At 37.7% G+C, this 22,951-nt stretch overlaps 1 protein-coding gene across 8 annotated transcripts in view; it reads right to left on the bottom strand.

Moving 5' to 3' along the window:
- Mis18bp1 (MIS18 binding protein 1) overlaps window positions 1–21,758 on the bottom strand; it is a 37,956-nt gene extending 16,198 nt beyond the window's left edge. For 3 of the 8 annotated variants that reach the window (XM_074068043.1, XM_074068048.1, XM_074068049.1), the window contains exons 1-10: window positions 21,301–21,433; window positions 17,953–18,561; window positions 13,979–14,089; window positions 13,237–13,709; window positions 10,738–10,811; window positions 9,246–9,376; window positions 8,759–8,846; window positions 7,460–7,656; window positions 3,675–3,823; window positions 1,622–1,718 (exon numbers count right to left, since the gene is read on the bottom strand). In XM_074068043.1, the coding sequence (XP_073924144.1) occupies window positions 1,622–1,718; window positions 3,675–3,823; window positions 7,460–7,656; window positions 8,759–8,846; window positions 9,246–9,376; window positions 10,738–10,811; window positions 13,237–13,709; window positions 13,979–14,089; window positions 17,953–18,472 (1,840 nt within the window). In that variant the 5' untranslated portion in view covers window positions 18,473–18,561; window positions 21,301–21,433. The other 5 variants (XM_074068046.1, XM_074068045.1, XM_020181709.2 and 2 more) reach the window with 5 other exon arrangements.
- Between the last annotated feature and the right edge of the window lie 1,193 nt (window positions 21,759–22,951).

Here is a 22,951-nt window from a genome sequence, read left to right as displayed (position 1 = left end):
TATTAATCTTTCTGAAGCACAGGACTATTCAGATCACTGCCCTTTCAATTCTAAACATACATAATTATTTATACAAACTTGCTAATGACTTCTCAGTCTATGATTTAAGTTCATCTGCCTGGCCTTTAATATAGTGTCAATTTCTCACTACCCTCAATTCTAAGTGCAGTTCTCTAATTTGACACTTAAGAAACCAGAAGCCAAAGTAACAATTAAAATTTTAATTTAAATTATTCATTACAAGTGCATATAAATTGCAAATGGTCACATCAATCATCACAGTGAAATACTGCAGTTACCCACATATTACATGCCATTGTTTACAAAATAGACAACAAAATGAAAGACTAATGGGTAGTACTGAATGCTGGGGAAAAAAGTCTCTAAATTATAATTTATGGAGAAGTGGTATGAATCTAAAGTAATCTAAAAAGTTCCTACAAGATCTTACCCAGGTGCTGGTGGCTTATGCCTATAATCCTAGCTACTAGGGAGGCTGAGATTGGAAGGATTGTGGTTCAAGGGCCAAGAGATTAACCAATAGCTAGGCACTGTGGTTTGTGCCTGTCATTCCTAACTACTTGAGAGTCTAAGATTAGGAAGATCATCGTTCAGGGCAGCCCAGACAAAAATGTTTGGCAGACCCCATCTCAATGGAAAAAAGCTGCACATGGTGGCATGTGCCTGTCATCCTAGCAACAGTGGAAATCGTAAAAGTGGAAGATTATGATCTAAGCTAGTCTGTGCCAGAAGGGAGACTGTATATGAAAAATAACCAGAGCAGAAAGGACTGGAAGCTTGGCTGAAGTGGTACGGCACCTCCTTAGCAAGAGTGAAACTGAGCCCAAACTCTACAACCACACCCCGCCCACCCCCCCAAAAATCTATAAGATTTTTCACTGTCACCATATATCTACACGTTATGAGGAAAAAATTTTTCTTTCAATTCCTCATAAAAATCCAACTCAAGCATTCATTTGGAAATTTGAGAATTGTGAATGTTCTAATTTTAAAGAAAACATTTCTAGTCAGAATATTTTTATTCGTGCATCCTTCGATAGCTCAGCTGGCAGGGCAGAGGACTGTAGAATATTTTTATTTATTTTGTTGAATAATCTGAATAAAGATTTAGCCTATTCTGGATATTTTAACCTAACTTGCTTTTCTCTCCACTTCTTTGAACACTTAAAAAAATGTTCTTCATTTTTATTTCTTTTCAGTTATGAGAAAAAATAAAATAGAAAAAATGTTATTAAACTGATAGATTTTTGACTCAGCATGTAAGGGCAGTGCAGATTTGCCCCAGTTCTTTTGCTTATATTTTTGTCATTTAGATAGGGTCTCATTAAGTTTGCCTGGGCTGCGCATGAAGTAGCTATCCTTGCCTCTGCCTCCTGAGTAGCTGGGATTCAGGTATGTAGCACCATCCCTAGCTTCTTGAATTTGAAGCCTTGAACTTGCTAATATTTAGAGAAAAGCCTTTATATTTTGGTACACAGGACCTCAATTAAATCACTCTGAAAATCCACATTTATAGAAAACTAAATTATGGTATTAATTTCATAAAAAGAATCAGTCTTTAAACATTCCCATAAGCATAAAGTGATGTATAATTATATACCTTGGTTCTGATTTTTAATTATCCTTTTATTTATTCCTTTACAATTTTTGAGTTTCTTTGAAGATAATTTTTTATGTTCTTCTTTTCCAATTAATTCCTTCAAAACAAAAAGACAGGTTGCTTTTATTTTAGCAACTAATAGCTAAACATAACTTCAAGCATTTTCACAGCATGCATCAAGTGCACAAACTTCTACATACTTGTAATTGTGCAAATTTCATTAATGGGAACACTTCATTACTCAGAAACTCTTCTGCTAGAGCACCATCTGGGTATCCAGTATCCTACAAAATTCCTTCATTGATTTAATACTATGTGGCTTTTCCAAGTGCTTTTTTATATACTTTATATAAAATAAGCTTTATTCTAAAAGCTAAAGTAATCTGTTATTGCTGCCTATACTTTTTCAGTGAAAAATGGGGAAAATAAGTACTAAAACATTTACCTTTAATTCCAAAGTTAATGAAAAGCTGTGAAAATTAAAGGAAAATTATTAAAAAAAAACACTGAGTGAATTTTAAAATGGAGTCTGGAGACTTTTGAGGGAGCACTTAGGGTTATTTCTGAGTGTAGGCAGCTAGAATAGATAATTACAGTGTTCCCAGTGTAAAGATGAATAAATTTATTGGTTTCTTCTTCTATGGACAGTTTTTTACTAAGTATATACTTTTGGGAAGAGTGATCAAACTCAGGATTTCCATCACACTTTGCAAATATCATTGTGCTTCATCCCCAGCCCCGTGTTTTTCTTTACCTTCTATTGATCACCTAGCCCCTGTCATAGCCCCCTGTTCTCAATTCCATCAGCAGTTCCCTCAAAACATAATTTTTATTGCCTTGTAGTAAGTCAACATCATTTGCTCAATATAAGCTCTCATTTTCCTAACCTTCTCTGGAACACTGACTTAGAACTACTTGAATCTGTGTTTTCTGAACTTCAATTCCTAAGATCTCAAATAAAGACACTCCCTCCTTTTTCTGGGGTTTGAACTCCAGGCTTCATGCTAGCTAGGCAGGTGCTCTATCACTTAAGTCACACCCTCAGCCATCAAAGCCCTTTTTACTTTTGTAGTTTCTGATTTTGGATTGATCAGCAAAACTGATACTTAACAGAACTTGTGTCTTTTGATGTTGTAATGGGTGCTTAAATGCTGCTTTTTGCTGAGGAGTACTGACTCCTTACTTGGGCCCACAAATGAACTAAAGGCAGAAACAGATGATTGTGACATCCCTTTTCCATAAAAACGGAAGGAACAAATTGACAGTAGGGAAAGTGTAACCTGGACTACAAAAGCGAAAACGTTTTGGTTGTAGCCAGTTTGCATGTTGGCCAGTTACTATGCCTTTTATTCAAACTAAAATTTTCCACATTGTCTGTGTCTCTGTCTCTCCCCACATGTTAGAGAACCCATGATTAACACTCGTTACTTTTCAATTAAACCAGGCAGTTTTTCCCCCTTATCTTTAACCACCAAGGAATAAACCTCTACCAACAAAGGCATATGCTTTGAAGATCTGGTACCAGGAGACTGGGAGATAATAGCCAAAGTTTTGGGACTTGTGTTATGTCATGTACTCAAATTGACCCTCTGAACTCCCCCTTTAAAAAGTGGACATTTAACTGGGCAACAGTGGCTCACGCCTGTATTCCTAGCTACTTGGGAGGTTGAAATCTGGAGGATCGTGGTTCAAGGCCTGAAAGACACCCATCTCCAAAATAACCAGACAAAAATGGACTCAAGGTATGGCTCAAGCAGTAGAGCACCTGCTTTGCAAGTGTGAAGCCCTGAGTTCAAACCCCAGTCCCACTAAAACAGAAAAAAAGAAAACACAGATATTTTCTCTCAGGAGGGAAATGACAGAGCTTTGAGAAGTTGATTCTCCCTGTCCTCCTCCTTGATGAATAATAATCCATTATTTCCTTTTCCTTAAAACCCTGCTCTATTTGTGAATTGGATTTGAGGTCAGGGGACCTGGTAACAATGTGGTCCCCAACCTTTTCAAGTGCCATATCAACACTTTAAACATCGAAGAGTGTACAGTAATGCCTTACCTGATTAGATAAATCACATCCTCCTCCATTTTGATAAGTAGTATTTATTTGATCTTGTGGGAGCCTTAATGGTGGTTTACTTTGGCAAATTCTATAACCAGTGTTTATTTCTGTAGCTCCTGGCAACCTACTGTGCTTATTATTCCATTCTGTGAACACAAAGATGGAGAGTTAAATGATTGCATCAAAAGGAGCTGCTTCAACCAGGCATAGTGTTGCATGTCTGTAATCCCAGCATCCTGGAGCCTAAGGCAGGAGGATCAAGAGTTCTAGACCAGCCTGAGCAACACAGAGACACAGAGAGAACCTGTCTTAAAAACAAAACAAAGCAGATAAGCTCCTTATCCACATTAAAGAGCTAATTTTGAAAAAAAATCTGTCTAATTCAATATCACAATTATTCATTATAATTTGATTACAATGAGAAGCAATTTTATTTGACAGAATTACTCTCTAAGGTAAGATTTTATTCAGATCACTTTTATTTTCTTAAAAAAAAAGTGGAGAGCCATATTATTTAAGTGTTTTGAACCTTTTTTTCATGGACAGAACAGTAAGATTAACTCATTTTGTAAAAACAAATTTATGTTTCTGTCACCAGATGAGGGATGAGGGTTCCCTCGGCTTCCCAGTGTCCATGCAAAATCGTAGGTACACATCAGATAGAAAAATCTGTTTACATCCCGTTTGGTCTTGGAGCCTAAAGGACAGATGAGTGAGTATCCCATCCCCCATGGACAGCACTACGAGCCCTGCACCCTGAAAAGGTGGTAGAGGGCCTCATCAATCTGCCACAGGGCTGATAAACAGAATGCTCTCGAGGTTGTTTCCCCCCAATAAGGGGCAAACAGACCAGCTCATCGAACAGAGCCTATGCATGTGAATCCACAGCTCATGGAAGAAAACCCACCATCCCTTACCCTAGCCCAGAGTTAAAGCGTCCATAAAAAGCCCCAGTCTTCACCTGATCAGGGAGCCACTGGTTTCTGAGCTCCGCTGTACTGTTCTAGCTGTAGCCTTTCCTTTTTCTCTAATAAATCCTACTTTGTGTACCGGCCTTGTCTTACAAGTCAATCAGCTGCCTCACAAGCCAGTTCTCTGGCTGTGAAAAAGCAAGGACCGTCCATACCGGCCTACAACATTTCACACTGTCAGGTAACAATCTTTTATCTGTTTACTTCACTAATGATGTCATCCTTTATAGATGTTAATTTCTTTTACAAAAGGTCAACCTTTCAGCATTAATGCTGTCTGCAGTTTCTCAGAAGAGCCTCTATGAAGTAAGCCAAAGAAATATATATACCATGGCAGCTTATTTTGGGGTCCCATAATATGATGTAAGCTCAACAAATGGTTATTGAACTAAAATTATAGATGAGTTAAAAAAAGCCTCATAAAAAGAATGAAGACTTCTCCCACTACTTTTTAGAGACATGTCTTGCAATGTAGTCCATGCTAGCTTGGATAATAGCATGAAGCCTAGGCTGTCTTCCAACATGACCCTCCTGCCTCAGCCTTCTGAGAGAAGGCATTACAAACCTGCGCCACATCTCCTAAAATTAAAGACATCTTTTTATTATTCTTTAAAAACTGTAAAGATATACAATGTATGGTTCCAAATTCTTAGGAATATTATTACATAGTAGAGGAGGTTAATATTAAATAGATCATTTATAATATACTCTGGTAAGTATAATAACAGATAATGTACTTCAACAACAATACTGTGATAAAGTGGTTACAGCATTAAATATGAAAAATTACAGTTTAGGTAAATCATTAAACACAATTGTGGGTTTACACTTGTTTAGTGTTAGGCACAGTTTTGCTTTAGATTTGTCATAGAAAGTATAATGATACTGGTAATAATAAAAACAGCTAACAATTTCATAAAACAAACGACCTGCTAAGTCATACTAGAAAAGTGATACAATAACAAAATACAGCAGTATTTGCCCGTAAACTAAGCTTCCTGAAAGGAGGGATCATGTCTTACTTATCTCTAAATTCCTAACAGTTAAAAAGATCAAGGCCCATAAAAGGTGCCTTAAAACTGTTGAATGATTTTCCTATGAACACAGCTAGTATGCAAAACAGTTTCCCAAAACTTTCATCAATTAAATTTTTATTTCATCCCACTCACCACTTATTTTCTGAAACACTTTACCAATCATATTTACAATTCAGCTCAAATTCCTAAAAAATTGCTAGATACTCTGAGTGAAGTAGAGGATGAGTGGGGGATTGGGGGAGATAAGATCCAACCCAAAAGATTGACAAATAATTTAAAATGAGATCTATTTTCCAGGATAATTTAGGAATAAAAAGGCAACAGTCCCAGACTCAAGAATACTCAGAATAGTCTAATAATGACAATAAGCAATATAACCAATTTAGGGGAAATAGATGACTTTTGATAATAGCAATTGGAACTATGGTAAGTGAACTGTCAGCAGTCCTCTGAATATTTAAATTATTCTTTTCTTTGTACCAGAGGATAAGTAAAGTTTCAAGGAGGAGGAGAGTGTTTCGAATGAGATACAGGTACACTTATATCCTGTATCAATCATACCATGTTTTTGGCAGACACAATCCTGAACTCTTCTGTAAATCTTCCACACCTTTCAGTTACAATGCCAAGGTATGTATGTATGTATGTATGTATGTATGTATGTATGTATATGTATACACATATACTTATATATATATACATATACATATATAAGATCTTAGTAACTTATTCATCTATATTATTTAGAAGGAGCTGTAAGTTAATGTTCACACATTTTTGGGATGGTGGGAGATGTAATTTCAGGCAGATTATAGTGCTAGCGAAAAGCTGACACAAAACAGTTTAGGCAGCTAACTTTACAGCAATGATCATTCAAGAAAACATACCAAGCTGAGGCAGGCTAGCAATAGGGATTTTGGGACCCTGGTGCCATGAAGCATTTCATGCTAAACTCAATGCCACCCTTTGCAGTTATAATTTTCTTTTCAATTGTAAAATCTCAGCAGTAGTAAGTTTTGCCAAAGACAGGAAGCCTTGGGGGAATTCTGCCCTTGATTACCTCTTAAAACATGAATACTGATCACACCTCATACATGTAATTAAAATACCCGAGAGTTAGCATAAGTGCATGTGCTTCCTGCCCAATGTTGTATGACAAGACCATGTCAATCAAACCTGTCAATCACTTCAGCCCATCCTGCAAAGACTGTCCAGATCTTCCCTGCTGTTTGCCCTTTTAATTTATAAAGACTGCATTGTAATTACTTTAGTAGTAAGAAGCAGGAATTTTAGGGCAGGATATTGGGAACCAAAAGCCAAAGTCTGACAAGATCGCTGTGACTTAGCAGCATTCTGACAAGGTCGGAATCTGCAGGTGCACCATGCCTCTATCATGGTGGGAAGGAACGCTAAATGGGTTTCCCTTGACTAAAAAGAAGTTTATACTTAGTCAAGGACACTGGCAGTAAAAATGCAGGGTGGAAAACACAGAAAGGTTGTAACTAGGTCAGAGTGTTTTTGATGTTTAAGTCTTTTCCTCTTTTGTATAAATCTGGCTGAGAAAAATAAATGTTTGCCAGTTGGTCATCAGCCTGCTGGCCCTCTTGATATGTGTCTTGTCTTGTCTTGTTCATTCCTGCCCTGAGACCTTTAGGGTTAAGGACCTCTGCAATCCTGGCAGTAGGATAAATTAAAGAACTCAATACTATATACACTGTTTAAAATAAATGTAGAGTTTACATAAGAATTTACCACAGTACCAACAAAGACATACCCAACTTATCACAATCAAGGTCATAAGTGGTGCTGGCCTTTTGGAGGCTATCCTTTTGATTTTCTTCCACATCATCTTCTACTGATTTTTCCATTTCAGGGACAAATCTTGCAGTTTTCTGTTTTTGTCTGGCCTTTCCTCTGTTCTTTCCTTCAGCCCTAAAAACAGCTATGTTATTTTTTCCTTTAATACTGATTCTTAAAACAAATAAAGAAAAAGGGAAAAAGAAAAAAAAAAAACAAAACACTAAATCCACAAATAAATAAATGGACCCCTCAGGCAAAACCATTTTTTTTTTTTTTTTTGGTGAAACTGGGTTTCACACTTTAGCCCAGGCTAGCCTAGAACTCTCTATGTAGGTTAGGCTGGTTTCAAACCCCTGCCTCAGCCTTCTGAGTGCCAGGATTAGAGGTAAATCACCATGTCTAACTAAAGATTATCTTTAATGTTACATTTTTAATCCTTCAATGCTTCCATCCCCTCCCTTACAAGGAATCAAATATAACAGATTAAGTCAAAGGACTCAAATATAATCTCCCAATAGCTTCCTAGTCTATTCTAATTCCTACCTAAACTGATACAAGAAAACTATAGATCAAATCCTGCCAGTTGCTTGTTTTGTAAATAAAGTGTACTTCATACAGGGATGCTCATTCATTTGCATACTACTTATGCCTTTCTTTTTTACAAAGGCAGAATTCAGTGGTTGGAATAGACAGAAAAATACTACCGGGCCCTTTACAGAATAAAATTGTCAGGCCCTGTAGTAAGTTATTTGTACTGTGATTATTTCAAACTCTGTATCTCTCTCAGCAACTTAAGAACAAGAATTAATAAATTATTTTCCCAGTGTCTGTTAAGAAGCTGTCACTGGATAAATAATGAGAATCAATAAAAGAAAAAAGGATCAATAGCTTCAGGTTAGTACGTAACAGCTGCATGTCTCTCAAAGAATAGGTGATTGAAGACTCTTTGAAATATGTCAGTTTTATTTTGCTTTTAGATTTACTCAACATGACAGTAATTCTAGTAAAATGTTACTGTTTCTAAAACTTTTCTAAGATCAAAAAGAACTTCAAAACTAGCAACCCCCAAAATGAAAACCCCTTTACATTGGTTACATGAGTGCATACATTTTAAATCTAAAATGGGTGCTTTTATTGAATGTAAGTTATACCTCAATACAGTTAATTTTTAGGGCTAGGTATGTGGCACAAGGTCTTAAGTTCAAACCCCAGTAATGCCAAACATCAAATAAAAAAAAGTTGATTTTTTTAGAAACTTAAAAGAACATATTACCTTAATTTTTCCAGAAAATTATCAATGTGCTCCTTCCAATTTTTTGGAAAACCAAACATAAACTTCCTTGTAAGATAATATGGATATCCTATTTAAGAATAAACAAAAAAATTACTTGAAAGTAGAGAACTTTAAAGATTTTATTAATTCATTAGAGGGACAATTTATAAAAAGGATAGTCAGGGAAGTCCTCACTGAAATAGTAAGTAAAGTTCTAAAGAACCTGAGGGAATAAGTCATTTGACAATATGGAGTTAGAATGTCAGAAGCAGAGGAAAGTGAAAAACCAGGAGCACAAGTGTACCTGATGGAAAATAAGATGAGTATAGTTGAAGTGGCATGAGGGATCAGTACTGAAAAGCTACTCAAATGGGAGTAGTATGAGAGGTTATAATATGAGGCTGTGGGGGATATTTTACAGACTTGTCCATTTATTTTAGTGCAAGATTGGAAACCATGGAAAGATTCAATTAATAATGATACTCACCTGCTTCTTTCATGGAACTCTGGTCTATTAATCCTTTTAATATATAAATGTTGCCCGATAACGTCCTAAGTTCGTTGTGCTTAATCCGCTCTATAATTACATTACTGTGCCAATATATGTTAGCCATGTCTCTAGGAGAAAGAAATAATTTAGTGAAGCCTAAATATTTACATTTAACAAGAAGTTATATGGACAGAAACATTGGCTATAGCACTAACTGTTGTTCATTTAATTACAAAAACATTTGAGGGCTACCACTGCAGCAGAACTCAACTGGTTGGCTAATGTGATCCTCAGAGTATCCACCTAGAAACTGTACTGTGGCCAAACCATGATCCTATAAATCCTATAAACAAGCTATAGTAGCAAATCACTGACCTATAAATCTACTCTTTATATTTCTCTAAATGAAGCTAAGAATAAATATAAAATAGGAAGAACAAAATATGAAGATATATTAGATAAGTGAACAATCTCTCATTCATGAGACAATAATAAACATACTATTTACATGAGTAATTAATAAGGAACTTAAGGTATTTTAATTCAGTTAAATAGGATTAAACTCATATGTGATACCTTAATATAATACTTCTTCACTCTTTTTTGCTTTATTTAACAAACATTTAAATAATACTCTAAAGGCACTATTCTCTAGTATTTCAAATTATATAGACATTTAATTCTTAAAACTACCCACAAGGGTAGATAATATTATAATTCTCCTTGTTCTGATGATGAAACTTAAACTGTTGCTGGTAGTAACAACAGCAACAGTGGGATTGTCCACAAAAGCAATCTATGTTGCATCTTGTCTATTAAAGAAATGAGCACAAGGCAAGAAAAGTGGACAATACAGATTTTATATACTTAACTTTATAAACTTCCATGGAAGTACCTTAATGGTAATGTACTGTTTTACTGTAAATTTGTTTTATCAATGAGAAGCTGATTCTCAATATCAGAAAATGGTGCTGAAAGAGTAGTAGTAGACAAAGTCCACCTGCTTGCTTATGCTCTCACTTTAGGGAAAACCAGAAAGTGCCAATTACTTATTCTGAAGGTGTATGGCAAATTTTTAAATAACTTTGATTCCTTTTCTGGATCAGTAATCTATAGGTGGACCCAATATAGATGTGAGAATCTGGACTAAAATGTATGTAGTAAACATTAACTGACAGTACATAAATAAGCAAATAATACCGGTCTGCTCATTAGCAACTCAGAAAAAATAAAGCACTATACAAATTTGAGCTGTCATGATTTTTTCTTTAAATTATGAGAAATGAGAAAAATTGGCAAAACCAAGAAAGTTGGTAACAAATCAACATGGTAAAGACCTGCACAGCAACTTTACTTTCTTGTTTTCAGTTCATAACCTCCTGAGAAAGAGCTTGTTTTGCAGGAAGATGCTACTTCTAATGCATCACCTTTTAAAATCTCACACAACTATTTTCTTAAATTTTATTAAATATTTAAATATTATACTTACATTAATTTTCCTTCTACACATATAGCAGTATTATCATTGATGACTTTAATCATCCATTCCTGTAACTGTATTACCTAATAAAGCAAAAAAAAATACATTTCTTGTACTACTTGTAGCATAAACCTTATAAAATTAACTTGAATCACAAGAAAAAAAAACCTAAGTAACCTCAATGATTCCTTAGTACCCATCTATATATGAACCACAGTATATTTTAAGCTAGCAATTTAACAAAACAAAACATATGAAGAGACTGAAGTTGTGTTGTATAGTTTGTCCTATATTCCAGAAGCAACTATATTTCAAATGATCTTATATCAAATTATCACTGTGGGGCCCTGAGTTCAAACCCCCATTCCACAAAAAAAGAAAAAGAGTTAGGATAGTCAAAGTTGGAGGTGTGGCTCAAGTAGTAGACTGCCTGCCTAGCAAGTATGAAGCCCTGAGTTAAAAAAAAAAAAAAAAAAAGGCTATTCAAGGAGGGTCTTGGAGCAGAGAAATGAATAAAGTGAAAGATGAGCCAAATATATATATATATATATACTTTTTTTTTTTTTGGTCTAAGCAGAGATTAAGTATAAAGGCCATAGTAGGTAGAATGGAAGCCTAGTAACTTGAAACTAGTAAGGAAAGGGAATAAGAGATCTCACTGCAGGATAAATGATATGCAGCCCTGTAAACCATAGTAAAGGCTTAAGTGTTTTCTCCTGCAATGAGAAATCAATGGAAAAATAATTGAGCATTATAATCTATAATGGTTATAATTATGGAACATGGAATCTACATTTGGGAAGGGAACTGAGACACGAGAGTGGGTGAATTAAAGTTTTTAGCAGGTCAAAATATTGATAGGTAGGCATGGAACGTACTGGAGGGGGAATGATCTGGAACAACAGGAATTGGTAGCAAGAGTGTGGGATGCTAGAAAATTAGAATCTATATGTACTAATAATGACAAGGTAAGGCTAGGGTATAGGGCATAGGTAAGACAAAGGTCATTAAAGATGAAAAAAATTAGCGAGAGCCTATGGCTCATGCCTGTAATCTTAGCTACTCAGGAGGCAGAGATCAGGAGGACTGTGGTTTGACTGGCTAGTCAGGACAAATAGTTTGTGAGACCCTATCTCAATAAAACCCATAACAAAAAAGGGGCTTGGGAGTGGCTCAAGGTGTAGGCCCTGAGTTCAAACCCCAGTACCACACACACACAAAAAAAATAAATAAATAAAAAATAAATGGAGATGGAGTGGCTCAGTGGTACAGCACTTGTTTAACAAGTACAAGGCCCTGAGTTCAAGCCCCAGTACCACCAAAAATAATTAAATAAAAGGAGGTGTAGAGAGTTGTTAGAAGTCATTTTAGTTACAGCAAGGTTAAAAATGTTTACAGAACATAGATAATATATCACATTGCTAATTCAGAAGCATACAATGTAATGTTTGAAGAGCTAAGAAGGAATGAGATTAGATCAGAATTACAGGAGGTATAGAATTATACAGGGATATGAGTGGTGGGAGGCCTGGACTTCTTGTGGTATCTGAGATAAACAGCACTGTAGAAATGAAGGAACATTAGTACTGTGTGATATCTCAGAATAGCAAACATTCAAACATTTTTGCTCAACTTGCTTCCAACATTTTTAAGTCAACAACTAAAACCGGTCATCATAAATTGAAATAATTGCAATTAGTGCATTTTCCAGTGACTAAATTAAGAGACTGAAAACTGCAATGATTATACTGTTCTTTACCTCATTTGGTTTTTTTTGAGGGGTTTTTGGCAGTAGTGGGAATTGAACTCAGGCCTCCTACTTGCTAGGCAAGCTCATTACCACTTGAGCCAGGCTGCCAACCACATTCTTTAAAATTAAGATAGAATTTGAATGCCATCATTGTCTATTTTACAATAAATGGGCAAACTTTTCACAATTGGAAATTTTACAATATATGTTTCTTCTTCAACTTGCATTTCTATTACAATTCCTTTACAGAGTTTATCCTAGTATAACAGTTTGATGCTCTAGTCTTTTATTGATCACTCCATATTAACAATCAAGAAAATTCTCAGATCTTTAGATGCTATAATCCTTCTTTTTCAACTGCTCTGTTGATAATATCCCAAAAATCAGAAAAAAAAATTACGAGTAGGAATAAATTTAGTGTTCATCCCTAAAGGGTAAATTGTTGAGGCCATGCAACTAGTAAGTGAACAAAAATTAACACCTGGGTCTTCTTACTTTCTGTTCATTGTTCTTTTCACGAGACTACACTATACCTACAGTAATAATAATAAAACACAAAATGAATCATAATGAGAGTGCATAGAGCTTATCTCCTGAAGAATAGGGGTGGGGCAGAGAGGGGGAAACTGAGATAAATGTCTGCTTTAGAAGTTTTCCTCGTAGGGCTGGAGGTGTGGCTTGAGCAGTAGAGTGCTTGCCTAGCAAGCACAAGGCCTAGATTTAAACCGCAGTACTGCTTTAGTAAAAAGTTTTCCTACCTTATTTTTTTTAACTTTATTTGTAACAGTTTGAAATATACTTGGAGGAGAAAGCTTTGAAATATTTCTTTTTGACTTTCGAGGTATTGTTAAATGAAGTCTTGGACTTGCAAGTATAATTTTACATGTTTCTGCCATAGAACCTGGAAGACTAGTTCCTCTGGACACTGACTTTTCATTTTGTTCCTTAATTTCCTCTGGTGAAGTCCCTTCTGTTGTCATCTCACTGGCACAAACTATTAACTGACCACTATTTTTAATAGTACTGAGAGTCTCAACATTAATATTTTGGAATTTTTTACAGGAAGAATCAATGCCTTCTAAAACAGTTGAGCCCTTTTTGAACGTAGAAGTTTCAGGTGTATTCTCTTTTGAGCGAAGAATTTGTTTAGGCAGCTGGGCTCTAGCTACTCCCTTTTTTGAAACTCTTGCAGTCAAAACATTTTCTTGCTCTTGGTTCAGGACTGGAAGTTCTGCAGAAAATATAAAACAACACAAAATTTATAGAAGGATCATATGAAATTAAAAGAGAAATAAAATTCAATTTGAAACTGTTTATATTAAAAGACACCTTCAGATTAGGAAGGCTCCACCCTCTTTCCTATCTTTCTCTGAATACCTCTGGCTGTATAATTCAAGTTTTTGTCCCAAATCCATCCTTATGCTCACACTGGGAAAATTATCTAGAACATCCAACAATACACTGAAGTAACAGACCACAAAGAACAAAGTAACAGTTTACCATAAGTTAAATTGTGCAGATATGTATTCTGTTCCTGCTGGTGTTGACCATTTTGTTTACTGGGAAGGATGTTTGATGATTCTAGAGGAACTTCTTGGACGGAGGTTGACACTATTGTTTTTTTTTTTTTTTTTTTTTAAAAAAAAAAGAAGTTGCATTGTATTAGTTATGGAAAAGGAAAAAAAATGACTTTTTAAAATCTTGAAGACATTTAGGTTTAGTAATGATCAGACCAGTACTTTTCCAATATATGACAGTTAATTTTTTCCCTTTATCTCCTCATCCCTTCACTCCACTCTCTATACCTATACTGCCTGCTCTAGACAAAAGTATACTATTAACTTTCTGTGACTGTGAGAGCCTTGGGCCGTGACTCCCTTTGTGTGAGGAGTGGGAAGGCTCAGGGTGTGGTCTCCAGGAGAATTGTGTTGGGCATCTGGAACACGTTTGACTCAACCTTCAATCCAGTAGTAGCAAACACCAGCCTGCTGAGTGCTGGGGACTGCACCGGATGCCAAGTCCCAAAGTGGTTGGGCACGGGCACTGCTCAGGAGGATCCTGACTAAAGGGCAGGCAGCCCCAGAGTGATCCATGGGGTGATCCACAATGTCATCTGAGGGCAAAGGGAGAAGCAGGGGGTGAGGAGCATACTGCTAGACTCAGAAGCATGGAAATATGGAATAAAATTCTGATGCTACCACAAACTTGACATGTGTTTAATATTATACATGAAGTATACCATCCAGTTTTGAAAATTCTGCTTCTGGTTACCATAAATTTCTAAAACATGAAAGAAGAGTTGAAGAGCTGTTAACTTACTCTTCATAACTCAAAATGTTGAGCCCTAATAGCACATTCAACCATAATTTATATCCCCTTAACATCTGTTTTATAGCCCTTCAAAGGAAATGAGGAGCACTAGTATTGTTTATATTTTATTCTCATTCACATCCTAGATCTTAAAAATCACAATTTCAATTTCTTACCACTTTCAGTCTGTCCAGATCATTCTCTCAAATCTACTGCCAATCCCAAGACCTACATTGTTGTTGGTTTTTTATTTTGTTTTGTTTTGGGACAGGGTCTTAGAATATATCCCAGGCTAACCTTGAACTGAAGATCTCCTGTCTTTGCCTCCCAAGTGTTGGGTTTACAAGTGCCTACCCTACCACCCAGCTTTCAAGTAGCTGTTTAAAGTTACCCAGAAAATCAATTCTAAGCCTAGACAATTGACTTTTCTCCTCTCCTGCACTATCCATACCTCTACCTCCTCAAACTTCAACACTGCATCTCATATCTAGTCTCACATATGATAGTACTTCTGAAGATCTGTCTGTGAAGTCATGCAATAGTGATCACCCACATCCATTTTTATGTACACTTCTTTTTTCTCCCTTCTTTTCCCTTCATTTATTCCCTTTATTTCTTATACTGAGGTTTGAAATCAGGGCCCAGCACTCTACCACTTGAGCCAAACTGCCCAGCCCTTTAATGCCTTAGTGGTTTTTCAGACAGGGTTTCCTGCTTTTCCCTCTGGGCTGGCCTGGGACCATGTATGATGCTACTACCTATGGCCTCCCAAATTACTGTGATTACATTATGTGATCCATCACACCCAGCTTCTTTGTTGAGATGAGGTCTTGCTAACTCGTTGCTACCCCACCCCTGCCTGCTTGTTGGCCTAGAATCTCAATCCTCCTAATTTCTATCTTCCAAGCAGCTGGGATTGTAAGTGGATGCCAGTCCACTGATTTCTTTTTTGTTAATTTATTTATGTCCTAATTAAAGACCAATCTCTACTTATGCCTTAGGTTCTGTATCACACTAGCAATCTGAGTTTGTCCTTTTCTACTGATTATTCCCAACAGCATACAAAAATGCTACAATTTCACTATTAAAAACAATAATGAAACACTTAGCCTGGCACCGGTGGCTCAAGCCTATAATTCTTGCTATTCAGGAGGCAGAGATCAGGAGAATCGAGAATCAAAGCCAGCCAAGGCAAATAGTGAAAAACTATCTCAAAAAAAACTTCACAAAAAATGACTGGTGGAGTGGCTCAAGGTGAAGACCCTAAGTGCAAACCCCAGTACCACAAATATATATAAAAAAAAAAATAATGAAACACTTACCCATACTTACTATTTCTTTGCTCTCCTCAGAAAGACTTGTCTGTGGTCATCATTGCCAATATCTCTCATCACATTCTTGCTTGAACCCTCTAGAATTGTATTTTATTCCTATTATTTCAACACCCTCATCTAAGTCGCTAACCCTTCACCAGCACAACTGATGACTCCCTCCTCTTTAAAACATTTTGCTCTCTTGGCATCTTATTTTCTCAGTGGCCTTCTGTTCTTTAACTTTTAAATGTCTAAATGCCAAAGGACTTGGCCCTCTGTTTCTACACTTACTCCTTGATGATCGCATCTAATCTCACAGGTTTAAATACTGTTAGGTACTGATAATTCCCAAATGTATTTCTCTGTCCTATATCACCTCCCTAAATTCAAACTAATTTTTCCCAGTCCTGTATCTGTACTTAGATATACCAAAATTAGCATGACAAAAAAAGTTATAAAACACAACATTCTTCCTTTAGTCAGCCCCAGTTCAGTTAAATCATCCTTTCAATTCTCAGGCAAAACCAAAAAAACAAATAACAAAAATAAAAAACCCTGAAGTTATCCTTTCCATCTCTTTTTCTCTTAGATATTCCACACTATGAGTCAAACCTATTAGCTCTATCATCCAAATATATTCAGAATCCAGGGCTGGGAGTGTGGCTCAGGTGGTAGAGACCCTGCTTAGCAAGTGTGAAGCCCTGAGTTCAAACCCCAGCACTGCAAAAGAAAAAAAAAAAAACCAAGACAAAATAAAAAAGCCCTCCAGTGACTCATTACTTTCTTCACAGTAAAAGCCAAGCTTTATATTTACCTATAATATCCTATGTTATCTTACCCTCTTATTTATTGCTTCCTCTTCAGCTGTCTGTTCACTGCATGATGCACTATCCTCAAAGCTAGTACCTGAATTTGTCTCACATGTTCCTACTCCAGGGCATTTGTGTCAGCTGGATCATCTCTCTCCATTTTCCAAGGTATCTATCTATACAGTAAGCCCGTCTTATTCACAAATTTATTACGTGCAATTTGACCAAGTCAAAAATAAATAAAACAAATTTCAAAAGCAAAATTTTTAAATTCCCACACAAATATGTGACTCAGATGATGCAGTTAGGTTCTTAGTCTGTTATCATCTGTTGTATTTAAATTGTTATGTGGTCTGCTGAGTGTTTCCCTACCCTTAATCTAACAAAAAATCTGCCTCCCAAAAACAAATGGTCCCTAAAAAATAAGGTAAAAGTTCATGTGCTTAATTTAAGTGATTAATTCAGATTAAATTTTAGATTTCAATTTAGGCGGCATGTCTTTAACAGAAGTTGGAGGGCATTACAAGAAAAATGAATCAACCATCCGCAGTATTTGAGATTAAAGAAAATGAAATAAAATCTAGTTTTGATAAGCAGTATTTCTGTGACAGTAATGAAGCCTACTCCATGCAGCTTCAAGTTATGGATGCTCAGACCTTGTGTAGTATGTTATAGGTAAATTTGAGTAATTTTAAAGTACTGAACTCCATGCATCCTGAGCGCACAACAGCTGTCTCTTCGGAACCATATACCTGTGATGTCAAGGGTCTACTGTGTCTATTACCTCCCTCGGTATTTTTAAACTCAAATACCATCTTTTCATTGAAGCACAATGACTACTCCACTGAAAATTACAACTCTCCCATCTTTTACTCCTTTTTCTCTTTCTGCTTTTCCTCTTCTCCTGCACCATAAAAGTGTACTCAGTTAATTCACCTGAATGTGAGCTATGTTAAGAGAGATAGAGATTTTGGTGCATTTTTTTCATTTAGTACCTAAAACAGCATCTACCTTATTAAACACTTAATACATGAATTATTACCTGACTGCAATGATTTATTGTTCTCCTTTTCTTCACAGAGGTAGGTATGCTGCAATAGTCTTTTTTCATCTCTGTTAGGAGTAAAGATTTTATTATTTTTGCCTTTCTGTGGTTCCAGCAAACTACTGCTTCTTGATACTTCTTCTTGCTTGTCACGCAGTACTTTTTCTTTCATTCTTTGAAATATTTTCCCTGGTGATTCATAGTTTGCTTTATTTTTTAATCCATCCTTGTTAGACTTTATAGCACTAATATCAAGACAACTGTTAGAGATGGTAACCTCTGCTAGCACAGTAGATTGAAATATATTTTTATTCTTAGAACTTGTCATTTCTAGGAACTGATTCTTCTTATAGCCATTCAGTTTTAAAGAGGAGTTCTGATATTTCAGCAAATCTTTTACAGGAGTAAGTGTACCTGAAGGAATGTCATCAAAAAAGATTGCATCCATGGCCATATTTCTTCTTTGAGAAGATGTTCCTAAAGACATTCCTGGATGTTTCAAAGGTGTTGCAATCATCTTGATTAAAACAGCAGCAACAAAATTCCTCAAAGAATTCAGTCAAGCACAATTTTCTGCATAGAACTTCAGCAGGGGCTCAGAGAAACCTGTAGTTCAATGTAAAAAAATCAGTATTTAACATTCTTTGGTACAGAAAAGTTAGTTTACTTGTTTCTCATGTAACTCATAGACCAAAAATGATTATGATAATAATGATGGGACATGAGTGTAAAGCAGGTGGGGGAGGGGTCCTGGGAGGGGGGAGGACTGTGGGACGGGGGACCAGCAGGAAGGGAGAGGGGGAAAAAAGGGTGCAGGGGGTAAAAAGTATTTAAGTATGTTTTATGAATAGACATGTACATATATATACATATGTTATCTTCATATATGAAACAAACCAAACCCTGCTTAAAAAAATGGGTTGTGTAGCTCGGTGCTAGTACTGTAATCCTAGCTCTCCAAGGCTGAGCTCCAGAGGACCACGGTTTAAGGCCAGCCCAGGCAAATAGTTTGTGAGACCCCCAGCTCCAAAATTACTAGAGCAAAATGGACTGGAGGTGTGGCTCAAGCAGCAGAGCACATGCTTTGCAAGTGTGCAAAGCCCTGAGTTCAAACCCCAGTCCTGCCAAAAAAAAAAAAAAAATTTATAGCATCTATTACTACTGAATTTATAGCAATTCTAATAATTTTGACATCTAAATATAAAATGCCTATCACAGAAAATACTATTGCAGTCAGATCAAAAGACATCAAGTATTATTATCTACAGTAACTTCTATGAAAAATAAGCAACTTAAAGTTTCATACACAGAGTACTATTTTATCTAATTATTACAATGGAGGAAAAAAAAACAAAATATTCAATAACAGCTGACAAAGTATATCTTGGTAGTCTGGCCCTGTACAGAAAATTGTTCCACAATATGTTAATTCAGCAAGTATGAATTAATGCACATACTTATACATTCCTCAATGTGCTAGGTGCCAGGAAGAGCACTGGGAATTAAAGCTAACTTGTTGGCTCTAAACAGTATCAGTAAAGCTACACCATCTCAAAAACAAAAATGAATAAATTGGACATATGCAGGGGAAAATAGCACATCATGACAGAAATGCAAATTCCCAATCTCAGTTCCTCAGAGCCTAATGAAACACTGAACAGGAAGTTAAAATTTACAGTTTTAGAAGGTAGCAGCACTGAACAGAACTGTTTTAATTTATAGGCAGATATTTGTGTGTACCTTGAAAGGCTCCAAGAATAAGCACAGAGGTCCTCCCAACATCCTATCCCCAACCAACTCAAAGGAGTGTGATGAAGGTCAGAAGTCAAGCAAGATTCTAAAAAAATTCTCAAATCCTAAAAAATTCTCAAAAATACATAGGAAGGAACACTTTTTTCCTCACTATGTGATAAACAGCAATGCAACAGAAGCCAAAAGAGCTGCCAATGTTTTAAGTGGGGTTGGTGTTAGAGAAGATATCTAGAAAAAAAAAAATTGCCTAGGATTTTCTCTGACTAGACTCTATAGAATAGATACAGAAGAAAAACAACCTAGTAGATACAGGCTACCCAAGAAAGATCTGAAACCCTATTTCCTTCCTAGTTAAGAGCAAAAGAAGGAAACATCATCAATATTTAGCATATGATGAAAGAAAGGTTAGACAATGAGATACATAAGGAACTCAACAGCGAAAGAAAAAGAAAAGGAAGGAAGGAAAGAAGAAAGGAAGGGAAAAAGAAAACCCAATTTTTAAAAGTCCTTAACAGACATTTCTCTGTTAAGAGAGGCTTAAGCAGTACAGCGCCTTTCTGGCAAGTGCAAAGCCCTGAATTCAAACCACAGTACTGCCAAAAAAAAAAAAAAAGACACTTCTCAAAAGAAGACATGCAAAAGGCCAACAGGTATATGAAAAAGTGCTTGACATCACTAATCATCCTGGATATAAAAACCAAAACCACTGTGAGATTACTACTCACTCCAATTAGAATGGTTATTATGTACAAATGAAAACAAGTGTTGGCAAGGATGTGGAGAAAAGGGACACCTTGCACAATATTGGTGTCATGTAAACTGGTACAAACATTTCGGAGAACTGTATGCAGGTTCCTCAAAAAACTAAAAATAGAGCTATCATTTTCCCAGGAATCCCACTAGTGGGTACATATATCCAAAGAAAATGAAACCAGTGTAAACGAGACAGCTGCATCATTATATTTACTCAAACCAAAAACTGGAATCCCTTCACTTGGGAGGCTGCGGCAAGAAGATCACCAGTTCCAGGCCAGCATGGGCTACAACGAGAGACCCTGTCTCAAAAATAATGATTAAAAAAATAGAAGCGGCAACAGAATAGGTCGTATAGTTGCATTTCCGTAAAATAAAATAATACATATGAGCATAATGATAAGGGGAAAAAAGTCTGGAAGGGTAAAATGAAGGGGCCGTCTATTTCCTGATATTAATAACATCTAAAAATGCTTGTAACCAGCATACAATTTAAGCAGACGAAAACCTAAGCTGGATGTTTCTACATCCCAGAGTCTGAAGTCCTAAAATGAAGAGCTGGGCGTTGAGGCCCGCAGTTTTCCTACCCGCTGCTAATTCTAACCCCAGAACTGACTTTAGAGCAAAGGCCCGGGGCGCTCGCATCCAAGTGGATCAGGGCCTTACTCTCTGGACAACTGCAGGAGACTTGCAACCGAGTGCTGCGCGGTTGGGAAACTCCGTCGAAGCCAGCAGTGCATACAAGCCCGCGTGCGCCGCGGGTGCTGCGGGGCTGGATGGCGCTCGGGCGGCGGGGACCCAGCCGAGGACACCGGGCCGGCCGGAGCGGGGAGGTCCTACCTTGGGTGAAGGGCCTGGCAGTCCGGGGCTGTAGCGCCCAGGCTCGGGCTCCGCGCCCGGAGGGGCCTGAGCGCCCCACGGCTCGCGCCTCAGGCCCACTGACCCTGCCCACAGCGGCACCGTCCCGAGCGACGCTCACCTTCCTCGTGACAACTCCCACAACAGTTTGGGTTTTCAAATCTGAAAAGCCCGCCCTCTAGTCAGCACGGGATTGGTGCGCTAGGAATTGCGTCACCGTGCGCCTCGGAGAGGCGCCGGAAAACCCGGGCTACGCCCTCGGCGTCGAGGGGAGCGCGTAGAAAGAGTGGGGTCCTCAAGCAAGCTTGAGTAGGGGGCCCGTCCCTCCTCCGCAGAGGTCATTTGGTCTTCCCGGGGCGCGCTTACACTGCGGCGCGCGCTCTCCTTCCGTAATGCTCTGCGTGGGAAAAGCAGACGACACATTTACCCCGGGGCGTGCTAAACGCAATTGCGTTTACTAAGTTTGTCCCTTGTCGGCCACACTCCTCCGGTACGGCTGCCCTCGCGTAGTGGCGTTTCCCTGTCTCTTCCTTCCGGCTCTGATGATCTGGGTTGACTGAGTGAGGTTGAGGGGAGTTTTATTTTTCTCCAGTCGCCTTGTGTTTGAAGCCGAGAAAGGGTGTTTTGTTCTTGGGGACTGGCAGACGGAATGCAAAGTCGCGTAACTAATTCAGTGTTTAGTTTGAGCTATTCCGGCAGGAAGTATGATTTCTTTAACCAGAGCATCTTGGGTTGCAACACCTTAGACTGCAGCACGGTCTGCCCTGATAACCGCAGGTTACAGTGAGTGCCCCGCAGGCGCCGTCGCTGACGACGGGCGTTGGTAACCGCGGGTTTTCAGCTCTAAATCTGCATCTTTCTTCCATGAGCTCCGCCGTTCCTCCTCCCGATCAGCATTTGACACAGGACTTTTTCATTTTTGTGCCATCTAAGAAAATTTCTCAGCCTAGCCTGGTGGCACAAGCTTGTGAGGATCGAGAATTTCAGGCCAGCCTGGGCTCCATAGCTAAGATCCTGTCTGAAAGGGAGAGAGGGAGAAAATTCCTTAGGTCCCTAGTGTCGATCTCTGGACCCGCTGGGGGCGTGGCTCAAGCGGATCAAGCCCCAGTATCACAAAAAAAAAAAAAAAAAAAAAAAAAATAGACTTAAAACGTAATGGGTTAAAAATTTTGAAGTGACTTTTGCAATCCCCTATTCAAAGTCTTGTATTTACTAAATTTGTACGTACCAAGTATCCGGAACCCAAAACATAAATTTGAAACATCCAAGTGAGGGCTGGATGGGCCTCATTTGAGACCTCAAAAGAGGCAGGTAGAGCCCCTGCCTAGTAAGCGCAAAGCCCCGAATTCAAGCCCCACCACCACCACTCAAAAACAAAAATTCCAGATGAAAGCCTATAATACCAGTACGTAGGAAGCAGAAGCAAGAAAACCTCTGTGTGTTCAAGACCAGCCTGAGCTACATAGTGAGACCCTGTCTTAAAAACGAAAGAGCCATCATGCAACGGTGTCACGCCTGCAGTCCTAGCTACGCAGGAGGCAGAGATCAGGAGGATCACCCTGTGCAAATTGTGAGACCCTATGGTGGGGTAGGGGAGACACACCACAAAAAACAGGGCTGTTGGAATGGCTCA

This window comes from Castor canadensis, chromosome 3 (genome assembly GCF_047511655.1).
Source record: "Castor canadensis chromosome 3, mCasCan1.hap1v2, whole genome shotgun sequence".
Taxonomy (NCBI): Eukaryota; Metazoa; Chordata; class Mammalia; order Rodentia; family Castoridae; genus Castor; species Castor canadensis.
The sequence above is the reverse complement of the archived record's forward strand: the minus strand, read 5'-3'. Positions and strand labels throughout refer to the sequence as shown.